Raw genomic sequence first — 13,987 nt, forward strand, 5'->3', positions numbered from 1 at the left:
CCACTTGTATAGGTGCCTGAATCTGGATTTAGGAGCCAGTTATAGGCACCATTTCTGGAAATCTTGGCTGATGTTAGATCTGCTTTTAGGGTAAAGAGAAAGGGACAAAGGAGGTGAATTAAGATTTAGGTTGGGATTTTCAAAAGCACCAACGTGAGTTAGCAGCACAAATCCCATTGACTTGTAGAGCAGTTCAATGCTGGACAGAACTTGGTCAATATGACATTATACGTCTCAATGATTTCCATAACACATGTCCTCAGTTTACAAATATAAGATGGTGGTTGTTTTTTCTAACTGCCAGGCTGCAGTCTCAACCTGAGATCTGCAAGTCAATCTGGATACTTTTCTTTTTGAATGTCCTCCCAGTAATATAGGTTCTGCAGAAAAAAAATAGGCCCTCAGCATTGATACCTGTGTAACTCCACCAATCTTCATTGGCTCTGCATAAATCTAACTGATGGGAATTTAATAAAAGATTGCCTTGTTCCAGAAAGAAAATAGAATCAAGTTCACTCTTGCTTAGCTATGCTGCCTTTACAGAACTCAGAGTGGTTTTTCTAAATCTCATTACAGAAAATCAAACTGTTTAATCAAGACATCGTGAGTTCAGCGGTGGGAGAAGAAAAGTTGTTTGAAAATGAAATTAGACTGTTTACAAAAATCCGCACAGAGTTTCAAAAATGGGGGAAGATACTTGATGACAGTGCATTGACTGGTAAGTACAGGGGCTTGCCTGTGAAGCTGCTACGAAATACTCAACTTCACTTATTTGGACTGAAGTTGTAATACAGCTAATAGATCATGTTAATGAAATTAAAAACTTGAAGTGATGAGAATTTATCTACCAAGATCCCCAGCTGGTGTGAACTCACATAGCTCCATTGAAATCAATGGATTCCCTCCATTTCCATTGAAGTCAATGATGCAAGGACAATTTCATCAGCTGATAATATGCCCTTGATTCTTTGAATAACTTATATTAAAAAGATTTTTAAAAGTCTATGGTTTAAAGTCTAGCAATTTATGAGTAATAAAATAACCACCAAAAGAACACCCATGTTTCCCAGTTAACCCAGTCTGCTAATTGCTTACTGAATCCAGATCTAAAAGGAGAAGAATGTCTCACAGAAATTGAACTTTAACATCAGCTCAAAACATTTCTAAACCTCTCAGACTACCCATTAATTCTTCCTTTTGGCGAACATGTAGCACACATTTCTGTCAAGCAGCACCTATTACTATATGTTTTTAGCTGTCCCTGCATGTCTACATAAACATTGCTAAATGTAATTCTAAGTGAATTGTTACAAAATGTATGTAGGGTACATGTCACTGAGGAGCAACTACATTTAGACACAGGTGTTTTCTATTGTCTAATCTGTCCTATCCCACCACATACCCAGAGCCAGTTAATCTAAAGGTATTAGGTGAGTGAAAAAAGTAGGAAAACAGATGGAAAGAGGAGATAGCAGGTGAACACAAACACAGGGAAAAGAGAAGAGGAGAAAGCCAGTAAAAACTAGTTTCTTTATGATGTTACTTACTCCCTTTGAGAATCAATTGAAGTGCTTGTGTGTGTGAATGGGAGGTGCACCTGCATTGCATGTAAAATGGAGATAATGATACTTCTGCCTTTCTTTCGAAAGTAATTTGAGATCTACCCACGAAAAGAACTGTGTATGAGGCAGGTATTATTGTTTATATAGCTGATGTCATTGCAAGGTAAGTTCATCTAACAGTTCTAGTTGCAGATCATTAGAGAGCTGGAATAAATATTAAAAATAGCAGATAAATGGAACAGTCAGGACTGTTATGCAGGCTTTTGGGCTCTCTATTGTAAAGTACATTGGAAGATGTTTTCTGGTTGACTGATTAATTTTACAAACCCCTATACACCTTCCTTCTAAAGTTTTGCCTCTCAAACTCCAATCTATTTGACAGAAACTACACCACAATTTTTTTTGTAGTGTTTTACTATAAGCCCATAAGTATTTGAAATCTCTTGGAGTTTCTGAGAGGAATGGTCCTTAAGAACTGAATGCAGCGTTACCTGTGTACTTCCTGCCTCCAGTCATGCATGATTATGCTACAATTCCTGTATCTATCCACAATAAGTCAAAATTTGACACCTTTAAAGCACTAGTAAATGTGGATGTGAGGTACACATGTATCAGTCAAAGAGGAACAATATTATTTAGGGTGGCAAATTTCTTCAATGTTAACAATGTTTTAGTGACGATGTTGTTTGAGTGTTCCAGGAAGTTTAGATTAGACTTCCTTATATGTGGCTGTCAAATTGTAGTTTTACATCTTCCTCTAAAGCATCAGATATTGGCCACTGCTGAGAGGGTATCAGACTGATAGGGGTTGCTGTACTGGATCAGAATACTGGCCCATGTTCCTGTTTCCATTAGTTTATATGGTCATCTCAATGAGTGAAACAGTTCATTCTTAGAAGTAGTAACGGCATATTTTGGCTCAATTCTACAAAAATGAACTTACTTAAATGATGAGCTGTGTATTAGTTCTTCCAGTTAAAAGTGTCTTCAGAACAAAGAACTAAACTTCCACTTTAAATCCATAATTGTCTTTATAAATTCATTAGAGTTGTTATATTAAAATAGTGCTGTTGTTTTAATATTATAGATAGAAAAACTATACAACATGAAGTGTGTAGATTTGAAGAACAGTATCGTGGAAGAGAACTCCCAGGGTTTACCAGTTACAAGACATTTGAGGCCATTGTAAGACAGAGAGTCATGGCACTAGAAAAACCAGCTATTGAGATGCTGAAGAAAGTAATTGGTGAGTTTCATTTACTAAGTTTATCCCAAGCTTCAGAAATATTGTTTTGTCTAGATTTTGGTTGACATGGCAAGAGCTGTATCTTGGCTGCTTCAGGCAGGGGAAAATGAATCTGAATCAAACTAGTTTCAAGCCATGAGACTGATCTTTAGACCTCAAACCTCTATGCCCGGTATTCAGACTTTGACAGTACAAAATTCCTAAATGGACATTATTTCTGAAAAAGTTAGAAATGGACCACGATAGGAAAATAAAAAATCATCATAGATATGACCAGGAGGGATTAAAAATTGAATAGATGAGGCATAACTCAATGACAGTGGCCTTTGGATAGATATGGAGAACAACCAGTTTTCATAAAACTTGTACTACCAGTAGCTCAGTCCTTTATTTTTTATCTCTTTTCTCCCCACAGAAATTGTCCGAAAATCTTTCACAGACGTTGCCAAAGATCATTTTGAGGATTTTCAAAATCTTAACAGAGCTGCTAAGGTGAGACACCACATGCTGTCCAGAGAAGAGCAACAAAAATTATTAAAAGTCTGGAAAACATGTCCTATGAGGGAAGCTTGATAAAATTGGGTTTGTTTAGTTTGGAGAAGAGAAGACTGAGGGAGGATGTCAGAAGTTTTCAAGTACATAAAAGGTTGTTACAAGGGCAAAGATGAAAAATTGTTCTCCTTAACCTCCCAGGACAGGGCAGGAAGCAATGGGCTTTAATTGCAGCAAGGGAGGTTTAGGTTGAACATTAGGAAAAACTTCTTAACTGTCAAGGTAGTTAAGCACTGGAAAATATTGTCAAGGGAAGGTGTGGAATTTCCATCTTCTGAGGTTTTTAGAACAGGTTACACAAAGATCCGTTAAGAATGGTCTAATTATTGTGAGTCCTGCCTTGAGTGCAGAGGATTGGACTAGATGACCTCTTGAGGTCCCTTCTAATCTGACACTTCTATGATTTTATGTAACCTGATATAAGACAAGCAATACTCAGTGGCATAATGTATTGTATATAGAACTACATGTTACTCCTTCACTTTTGATCAGTCACTTATTTAATTGTTGTACCTTTAAGCAACTTGTGGAGATTCCTGCACCTTTATGAATATGTTGTGCAATAAGGTAACAGAGAAACGGTAAATAAATGGAATTTTTTATACACAGGAGAAATTAAGGTTTGTTACATCATCCAGTAACATTGTCATTGCTATAAACTGTACATTTCCCAGTTTCTTGAATGGATTGCACTGTGCTTTACACTATATATGTGCATAGCACTGCACACAACAAAGATTGAGTCCCTGCCCCAAAGAGTTTACAATCTCCGATTTCATTCCTGCAGGGACTTAAGCATGTAAGTACTCCCAGAGAGTTAAATGGGACTACTTAAAGTCAAGCATGCATATAAGTCTTTGCAGTGCCTGTGTTAAGCCAGAAAACAATACCACAGGGAGTGGAAAAGCCAAAGACAATATGATGATGGGGCTGCTTAGGAGATTTATATATATCATGTGGGGGGGAACTCTTTTTTTTCTTTTTCCTTTTTAATGTGATTATGGTCACTGAAGAACTAAGATTTGAGAAAAGACTTTGAGACAGAGATTGGAAGCCACAAATGGACAGTCAGGAAAGGGCTGCCACTCACAGAGAACTGCCTGAAAGAAGGCCCAGAGGCATATACAAGATAGAGACATTTATGGCCTAATTTTCAAAAGTCATTTTGAAATCTCTGGGAGATGCAGGGGCTCAACAGCTTTGAAAAATCAGGCAGCAATTAGGTAAGTGACTTTGTCTGAGCAAAGAAGAGGGCAGGGAGATTAGAGGGAGACAAGAGCAGATGGGGAAGAAGGAAGGCACTACCTTGTGGAAGTCCTTGAAGCTGAGAACAAAGCTGAATTTGGCTCGGGAGGCAATGTGGATCCTGTGAAAGGATTTTAAGAAGGTTTGAATGTAATTGTAGCACTGAAGAGAGGTAGATGATTTTCCCACTAAAGTTTTAGGTAGATTGAAAGGGTAAGGAATCTGGAAGGCCAGAGAGGAGGGGTTGCTATAGCTGAACTATTAGATGCTCAGTGCCTGGCTGAAGATTGGTTGGTTGGGCGTGGCCAAAGGTGTGGATTTTGTTCTCAGGGAACTCAAGTGGCAGGCTTTTGTCTTTTCCTGTCCACAAGTGTAATGGGGGAACAAGGCAATGTGGCCTCTCCTGCCCCCATGCACCAGGTGACAAGGAGCCAGAATCTGGCTCTTACCGTGTGCTCTTGGGAACCCTGTGACACCATGTCACATGTTGCCTGTCACAGGGGGCTGGTCCTGTACTCACCTGTACCACCTGTTGCTTAGTGGATTTTGATAGTTTTCTTCCCCTCTTTCTCCCCCTTCACAGGACAGAATTGAAGACATTAGCAAGAAACAATCAGAGGAAGCTCAAACAATTATCAGAATCCATTTTAAAATGGAGCAGCTTGTATACTGCCAGGACAATGTTTACAGACAAGACTTAAAAGTTATCAGGGAAGAAACACCAAAGGAAGCAGCCAACAGTCTGAACCCGGCCTCCTTGAGTTTCAATTTTGGAACTGTCCAGAACCACCCTGCCGTTAAGGATATGACTTATCACCTGGAGGCATACTTCAATGTGAGTTTATGGATTCCTACCACAGCAGTTTTTATTCCATTCCAAATACTGCAGCATGTACTAATCCCGTTCCCTTTGCAGTTTTTAATTTAAGAAAACACTGGTAACATTTTTAAGGCATATAATCCCCCCCTTGATGTCCATAGCTAACATCTTTTTGTATTAACTGGAATTTTGCCGATGCAAAATGTCTATGGGCAAATTTAGACGTGATGTGAAAGGCATGTACAGTACAGTATCAATGTACAGAATTGTTATGTAGGTATAGTTACAGGTTGAGTGTATAACAGAGGCTTGCTTCATCATGCTGCCATAGGCGCTGACTCCATGGGTGCTCCAGGGCTGGAGCAACCACAGGGAAAAATTAGTGGGTGCTCTGCACCCACTGGCAGCCAAGCTCCCCTTACCCCACACCCCTTGCCCCACCACCTCCTGCTCCTCCTCTTCTGCCCCTGAGCAGGTCACGTCCCTGCTCCTCCGCCTACCCAACTTCCCACCCAGCCGCCGCCAAAAAGCTGTCTGGCGGCATTAGCAAGCTCTGGGAGGGAAGGGGAGAAGTGAGAACGTGGCACGCTCAGGGGAAGAGACGGGGCCAGGGCGGGGATTTGCGGAAGGAGTTGGAATAGGGGCAGGGAGGGGGCAGAGTTGGGGTGGGGACTTTGGGGAAGGGGTTGAAATGGGGGCAGGGCAAGGGTGGGAAGAGGTGGGGCAGGGGCGGGGCCTTATGGAAGGGGTGGAGTGGGGGTAGGGCCAGGGGCAGAGGGGAGGTCGAGCACCCACAGGAAAGTGGGGAAGTCGGTGCCTATGCATGCTGCATCTGCCTTTTGATTGCTTTTCCTGCTCTAAGTTCTTTAGCCTCAGCCTGGTCTATAGCAATGCATCACCACCAAAATGCAGGTGCAGTGGCACAAAATGGATGCATCTGGCGATACAAATCAGTACATCCATAAAACTAGAGACAGCTATTGAACAAGCAGGCCTTACTTTCCATTTTGTTCTCATGGAGAGAACAAACATATTATCAGGGGCAGTTCCAGGCACCAGTGCAGCAAGGGCGTGCCTGGGGCGGCTAGCCACGGGGGGCAGTGAGCCGGTCGCCATGAGGGCAGCAGTCTCAGGCAGCCTTCAGCGGCATGCCTGCGGGAGGTCCGCTGGTCCCGCGGCTTCAGCGGCAATTCGGCGGCAGGTAGGCGCACAAATCGGCAGATCACCCACAGAAACACCGCCAAATCCGCGTGACCAGCCGCCAAAGGCCGCCGGATTGCCGTGCTTGGGGCGGCAAAAAACATAGAGCCGCCCCTGCATTTTATGTCAGTTATTAGAAGTGGTTATTTTATTAGTAGATGCTATGAGGTAGGGTGAAAAGGCAAAAGAGAACTTGCTTTTATATCATCTCACACAGACGTGTGGTATCCTAAAGTGCTTCACTTGGCAATAGGTTAAATAACACTAGAGCAGTAAATCTGCAGCAAAGAGCCATTAGACACTCAGCAAATTTTTCAAGAGACCCCATGCAGTTAAGTGCCATTGATTTTATATGAGAATTAGGTTCCTAGGTGTGTCACTTTTGAAAAGGAGATTTAAGCACCTAAATACTCTTGACAATTTTACCCTCAGCTTGATGATTTGAAAGGAGAAATGTTGGGCAATAGACTGAGATTTCTCACAAAAGTGTCCTTCATTTAAGTTCCCTCTACTAGTCAGTCACCTTGAATAGCTTGTCTGAATTATAAATCGCTGCCTCTCTTGTACTCTCATTTGTTAGATTAAGAGGGAACTAGCTCAGTAAAAAGCAATTAGCTTTCATGGTTCTAAATAAGTGATCAAATCCCCACGATGACCTCCGTTAAGGCGAGGGCATAGCACTAAGGCAGCCCTGTACTTCACAGGACTAGTAGACATGCCAAAATAAGTTCTGGATACTGGGAGTTGACTTTGGGCTGTGCCCATTTGACTGCTTGAGCCAGACGGGTTGATAATGTTAAAGGGATTCAAACTAGAATCCTAAGATTTGAAATTCGGGATAGTACATTAGGTTTTTGTCAGTCCTATGTAATTACTTATGAGCCACTCCATTACTACCCCCAGCAGTTTGTGGAAGCAGGTCAGCCACACGCTATGGCTTCCGTGGAAGGAGTTTCTGAGCTTGTACTTTACAATAGTATTATTTAGTGGATGGCCCTCTGCTGGCAAATGTCAGCATTATTTAGGTTATACAGGTAGTCAGCAGTGACTTGTCTGCCTTGTGTTTATGCTCCTGAGAATACTTATGCTTGAAATTAGCAGTGCGTCTCATTCATGTTTTCAAATGGGATTAAAAAGGAAAAGTTGCATCTCAGCTCTCTGAACCATTTACAGACGAATTCATGAATATACTCACAGGAACAATCGCTTGACACAGAATGTTATAGCTTCTTACTGACTTTCACTAGAGAGCCCTTCCCATGTTCTCTCTTTGATAGTAATGTTTTATAACCATCTTCTGTTTTCAGAGTGCAGGTAAACGTCTCTCCAACCAAATTCCTCTGATCATCCAATTCTACATCCTTCAGGACTTTGGAGATAAATTACAGAATTCAATGCTGCAACTTTTACAAGAAAAAGAAAAATTGAGCTTCTTTCTTCAGGAACGGAACGATGCTGCCGAACAGAGACATTTTCTGAGTGGACGAATTCATCGTCTGACACAAGCTCGCCTTCGCCTAATGAAATCTTCTGTGCTGTAGCCTCTCTGCTTTAAACAGTCTGTTTCAAATGTCAGTTCTTGGTACTGAAAAGATCTATAATCAGAGCTTTGTATAACCCTTTAGAAATTGTGCATCTGTCTACAGTGGCCTTAAAAACTGAATGAACTAGGTCAGAGTTTAGCTAAATCACATAATTGCTTTAACATCATCAGTTATGTATATGTCACATGTTCATCTGTGAACCATTTCATAATTTCATTTTTAAAGTCTTGTTTTAGGTAGTTTACTGTATAGCATTATGAATTTCCTATGCTTCCTTGTAATTATGTAGCTACAGGGAAACATTCTGAATGTGTTCATTTTAACAAGTGAGGACATGAGCTCTCTGGTACAGACCATACAACCTTCAGTAGGCAAATGAATTAAACCATATTGCAGTGAGAGACTGAACAAAAAAGTGTAAGTATATTTTAAATGTGTGCTTTCCTACTCACTTTTTTTTGTTGTGTTCTTTCACGTGCTTTATTTTAGCCATGGAAACTAGTTAGTCTATTTTAACATTTTGGAAGTATGGTACATATTTAAAAAAAAACAAAGGTAAATGTCACTTTGCAAGTGTAGTGTGAGGATATAAAGTTACTAGATGCTGGACTGAGATCCGGTGTATGTGTTTGACACCTGATGTCCTGGCCCAATCACTGGCAAAGAAACTAATCTTAATGTGGCTCAATAAATAATGAGTTGAGACTAAGTTGTTTCTGTGAGTATGTACTGTAATTATGCTTCTATGAAACAGTAGTCTTGCTGGCAGGTTAAAGAAGTATGTGCTGGATGAATGGACTAAAAGGTTGATAGAAAGCTGGCTAGATCGTCAGGCTCAATGGGTAGTGATCAATGGCTCCATGTCTAGTTGGCAGCCGGTATCAAGCGGAGTGCCCCAAGGGTCGGTCCTGGGGCTGGTTTTGTTCAATATCTACATTAATGATCTGGAGAATGGCGTGGATTGCATCCTCAGCAAATTTGCAGATGACACTAAACTGGGAGGAGTGGTAGATACACTGGAGGGTAGGGATAGGATACAGAGGGACCTAGACAAATTAGAGGATTGGGCCAAAAGAAATCTGATGAGGTTCAACAAGGACAAGTGCAGAGTCCTGCACTTAGGACAGAAGAATCCAATGCACTGCTACAGACTAGGGACCGAATGGCTAGGCAGCAGTTCTGCAGAAAAGGACCGAGGGGTTACAGTTGAGGAGAAACTGGATATGAGTCGACAATGTGCCCTTGTTGCCAAGAAGGCTAATGGCATTTTGGGCTGTATAAGTAGGGGCATTGCCAGCAGATCGAGAGACGTGATCATTCCCCTCTATTCGACATTGGTGAGGCCTCATCTGGAGTACTGTGTCCAGTTTTGGGCCCCACACTACAAAAAGGATGTGGAAAAATTGGAACGAGTCCAGCGGAGGGCAACAAAAATTATTACGGGGCTGGAGCACATGAGTTATGAGGAGAGGCTGAGGAAACTGGGATTGGTTAGTCTGCAGAAGAGAAGAATGAGGGGGGATTTGATAGCTGCTTTCAACTACCTGAAAGGGGGTTCCAAGGAGGATGGATCTAGACTGTTCTCAGTGGTACCAGATGACAGAACAAGGAGTAATGGTCTCAAGTTGCAGTGGGGGAGGTTTAGGTTGGATATTAGGAAAAACTTTTTCACTAGGAGGGTGGCGAAGCACTGGAATGGGTTACCTAGGGAGGTGGTGGAATCTCTTTCCTTAGTGGCTTTTAAGGTCAGGCTTGACAAGGCCCTGGCTGGGATGATTTAATTGGGGATTGGTCCTGCTTTGAGCAGGGGGTTGGACTAGATGACCTCCTGAGGTCCCTTCCAACCCTGATATTCTATGATTCTATGAAACTCTACAAGTACAGTATGAGTTTTAATAAAGCGACTGAGGTTGATACTATCAGACAGTTCAATAGCCTACCCAAAGGAGTGGTAGAGAAGTACAGTATACTTAGCTCAGGTGGACCTGTGTTTGTCAGCCACCATGGAAGAGCTGAGGAGCAAATGGGCATAGACTGACCTATCTTTAGTGTTGGTGACAGCCGGGTGGTGTGGAAGGTTTCTTGGCCCTATTTAGCTCCAGAAACTGAAGTCTTATTTTACCACTGGGGGAATTCTGCATCACTGCGCATGCACAGAATTCATGTCCCATGCAGAATTTTTTTCTCTGCAGAAAATACATTTGGCTGGAGAGGCACTGCAGTTACACCTTTTGCCCATGAGGTGGCACCAGAACAGAGAGCAGCTGGCTGACCAGCAGTAGCAGCCACCCACACCCAAGAACCCTCCAGTTTCACTGCCAGGCTCCTTCCAGGCAATTACTTCCCTCTCCCTCAGCTCCTCTGTTACACCGACTGCTTTGGAGCGGAGCCCAGAGCTGGAGCAGCTTCGGAGCAGTGGAGTTGCAGGTTTTTGCCTGGAGCTGGAGCGGAGCCGAAGCACAGCTCCAAAGCCCTGACTCCTCCAGGCCTTTGCACTGCTTCTGAGGGATGTGGGAAATACGGTTCTGTATTGTAGTTTAAATGAATTATTACTCAGAGTTCTGTATTCATTTGCCTAGTAAGGAATTTATTTGTCAAAAAACATTTCCTGAATCTTTTTTGTTGTCTGTATTGTTACAGACATATTTGCTGACAGGCATTTTGAAATAAATTACCAAAATAATTGAAAGTGGCATGATTATATTGTGTTATTTTGACAAATAAAACATACAGAATTTTAAAATATTGTGCACAGAATTTTAAATTTTTTTGTGCCGAACTACAGGAGTAACACTTAAGAACTCTGCCTCCAGAGACTGCAAGGAAGGGACTCATGCCTTTATCAGAGAAGAAAAACTGAGGGGTAAGTCCAACATTTCCCCTTTTAGACAAATGTTAGTAGAATCAGCTGAATTGTTTTTGAATTTTGAGTACTAGGAAAACACACTTTAAGCTATCTGGTCTTAGCAGCTAGCTACATTGAGCTGAAAAATGGCAGAAGCTAGAAACTTAGCTTATTTGTATGTGGGGACATCAGTGGGGCTTAAGCATAGGCTTAAGTGCAGTCCTGAATAGAGATGAATGTAACGATTTGCTTAAGAGCTTTCCTGAATCGAGGCCTTTTAGAAACAGCTCTCAGAGTGTTATGGCCAGTATCCTGCAATGTTTATAAATTCTACAGAGGAGTCCATTGTTTGAGCCAGGGAGCATTCAGCATAAACTCAGGGCCAAGGAGCTACAAACTCCACTGGTGAAGCCAAAAACCCTCAGTTTTCTTTTTACCCCATTCAAATACTAGTGCAATGAAATAATAATAATAAATAGTTAATGTTAAGGCTGAACTATTCAAGCACTCTGGGGTCATTATGAAATTCCTGAAGTTAAGGATGCTCCACCAATGTTAACTCAGCTACTTTGTACAGATGTATGTTTTCTATTCTTGTTTTCCTTTTTAAATGTTAACTTCAAAATATTGTTGTTTATAAAAATGTATTTATATAAAAAGATGCAGATCATAGCCACGTTAAAGAGGTAGTGACAGCCTTTAGCTTTCAATTTGTCCTGGCCTTTGAAAACATGATATTCCAAATGAAGGGTGCACTACTTCATTTGTATGAAACTATTTCCCAGCAGAAGCTTTTCCTACTGTCCTTTATAGAGTCACTTCCAAGATGTGCCAACCTTCTCTAAACACCAACACCAGGTTCCCACCATTCCTAGCCCAGCTATTACCCTTCATACTTCAAGTCTGGGAAAGGCATGTAGGCTTAAGAGCAGATTCTTTACTGAGTTGGGAGGCCCTCCTGGAACAGTCAATAAAAGTCACTGCTGGAAAGGCCTTGTAGGGGGCCAGATATGTACCTTATTCTTGGCAATGAACCTGGGAGCGCAGCACATTGCACCCCCGCAATGTCTGCAGCTGCCTCCCTATACTAGGAGCACTGGAATAAATGCCCCAGAGCTCATCTTCGACAACAACAAGCCCAACCATCTAGCACTGGGGAATACCAGCACTTCCCCTTCCATTTCCTTCCTCTCTCCTTCAGGGATTATAACTTCCCCTCCCTGTTCTTAGTCTTGCCTTCCCCTGTTTTCCTCTTCCTTTTCCCTTTCCCCTATCTTTCTCTATCACATTTCCCTCTCTTTCCAGTCTCCCTCCTTTCTCTCCACCTCATTTTCTATCACCCTCTTTCACCCACTCTTTTTTCTCTCTTCTCACCTCCCCCATCACTGTCTTCTTACTTCTGTTTTCTTCCACTCTGCTAAATTTCAGTTTCTGTTCTTGGGTCTGATGCAGGGAAACTGAAACTGATGTAGGCAAAGAGGAAAAACTCCCATGAATGACCGAATGTGCATGAGCCCCAGAGAAGTTTGCATCCATGTCATTTTGAGGTGATTAAAAGGGAAGAACGGATAAAATTATAAACTGCCAAAAGAGAATTCTTGTGAAATTGCTGTTAAAGGGAGCAATCCAACAGCAGAAAAAGAGAAGGTGTGAGGAGCTTCTCATTAAATTGCAATACACAGAGTAATTTTTGTTTACTCACTGCTAGCTGTCACATCCTTTTTTCCTCATCTTTGCTCCTGTTATGCAGCTATACCAGTTGCTACATAAAGATGCTGCTGAGTTTTCATAAGAAGTCTGAGTTTGCCTCCCCCCCCCCCGCTTTAATAATAATACTAAAAAGAGAAAGACAGCTTAGCCTCCAAATTGATGATAGGTTAAGTCTTGGGCTGCCACTGAATTCTTCTGGAAAATGTAAAGTGATTTGGACATGGGCTTGCTGATTTATAATGCCATAACAATAGAGGGGGTTTTCAGTTTCTAAAGTTTGGGGGTTTTTTTGGCAATTTTGTAGTGGAAAAAAAAACAGTAGAGAAATAAAATTAATGTCACTGGATGGATTCCCCTAGATGTTATCTGGTGCACAATACCAAAATATAGTTTTATGAAGCTAATCATCAACATTACTATTAATTATTTGTAGCACCTAGAGGTGCCGAAAGGTATTGGGCCCCCATTGTGCTACACATTGTGCAAACAAATAATGAGAGACAGTTCTTGCTCCAAAGAGCTTACAATTGAACTGGAGAAGACAGCAAAGATGGGGGGAGTTGGAAGACACAAGGCAGTGAAGTGACTTGCCTAAGGTCACACAAGCTTATTGGCAGAGCTGGGACTAGAACTTAGCTCTTTGGTGTCCCACTCTGGTTTCCTAGCTACTGGGCCATACAACTTGGGAGGATACTGTGGTTCTTCATATCTGGTATGCTTAGGAGAGCTTGTCAGGCACAGTAGGAACAATACACTTCCTTTAAACAAAAAGTAGTTCTCTTGCCTTTTTCACCGCAGAGATAGAGCCCAAAGTGTAACTTGATCCCAAACCAGTCACTGGAGAAACAGATATTTTTTTCCCCAGCCAAAGACTTGAACAGGGGACTGAATCCTCCCAGTTGGAGGAGAGAGAGGAGGGGTGTGTGGCAGGGAGAATGAGATCAAATGCAGGCAGCTGGGAAGATTGCAATTATAGAGAAGTTTGGGGGGACATCTCTGGCTCCCCTCATAAGCATTCCGGCTCCAAGGGACATCATCAGCCTCCCTGCTGCCTTCCTGTTGTGATGATGAATCACCTCAGGTTTGGCAGAGTGGGAATCCCTGTTGCTGATCTGCAGAAGGCTCACCAGACAAGGATGTCAAGTATCAGGGGGTAGCCGTGTTAATCTGTATCTACAAAAACAACAAGGAGTCTGGTGGCACCTTAAAGACTAACAGATTTATTTGGGCATAAGCTTTCGTGGGTAAAAACCTCACTTCTTC

The 13,987-nt window shown here is 42.0% G+C and overlaps 1 protein-coding gene across 1 annotated transcript in view; it reads left to right on the plus strand.

Moving 5' to 3' along the window:
• Positions 1–13,987, plus strand: part of LOC117877349 — a 132,482-nt gene that overhangs the window by 79,846 nt on the left and 38,649 nt on the right. The window contains 5 exon segments of the mRNA XM_034770428.1: positions 577–718; positions 2,650–2,808; positions 3,224–3,300; positions 5,189–5,440; positions 7,933–8,157. Coding sequence (XP_034626319.1) covers positions 577–718; positions 2,650–2,808; positions 3,224–3,300; positions 5,189–5,440; positions 7,933–8,157 — 855 coding nt within the window.

This window comes from Trachemys scripta, chromosome 1 (genome assembly GCF_013100865.1).
Source record: "Trachemys scripta elegans isolate TJP31775 chromosome 1, CAS_Tse_1.0, whole genome shotgun sequence".
Taxonomy (NCBI): domain Eukaryota; kingdom Metazoa; phylum Chordata; order Testudines; family Emydidae; genus Trachemys; species Trachemys scripta.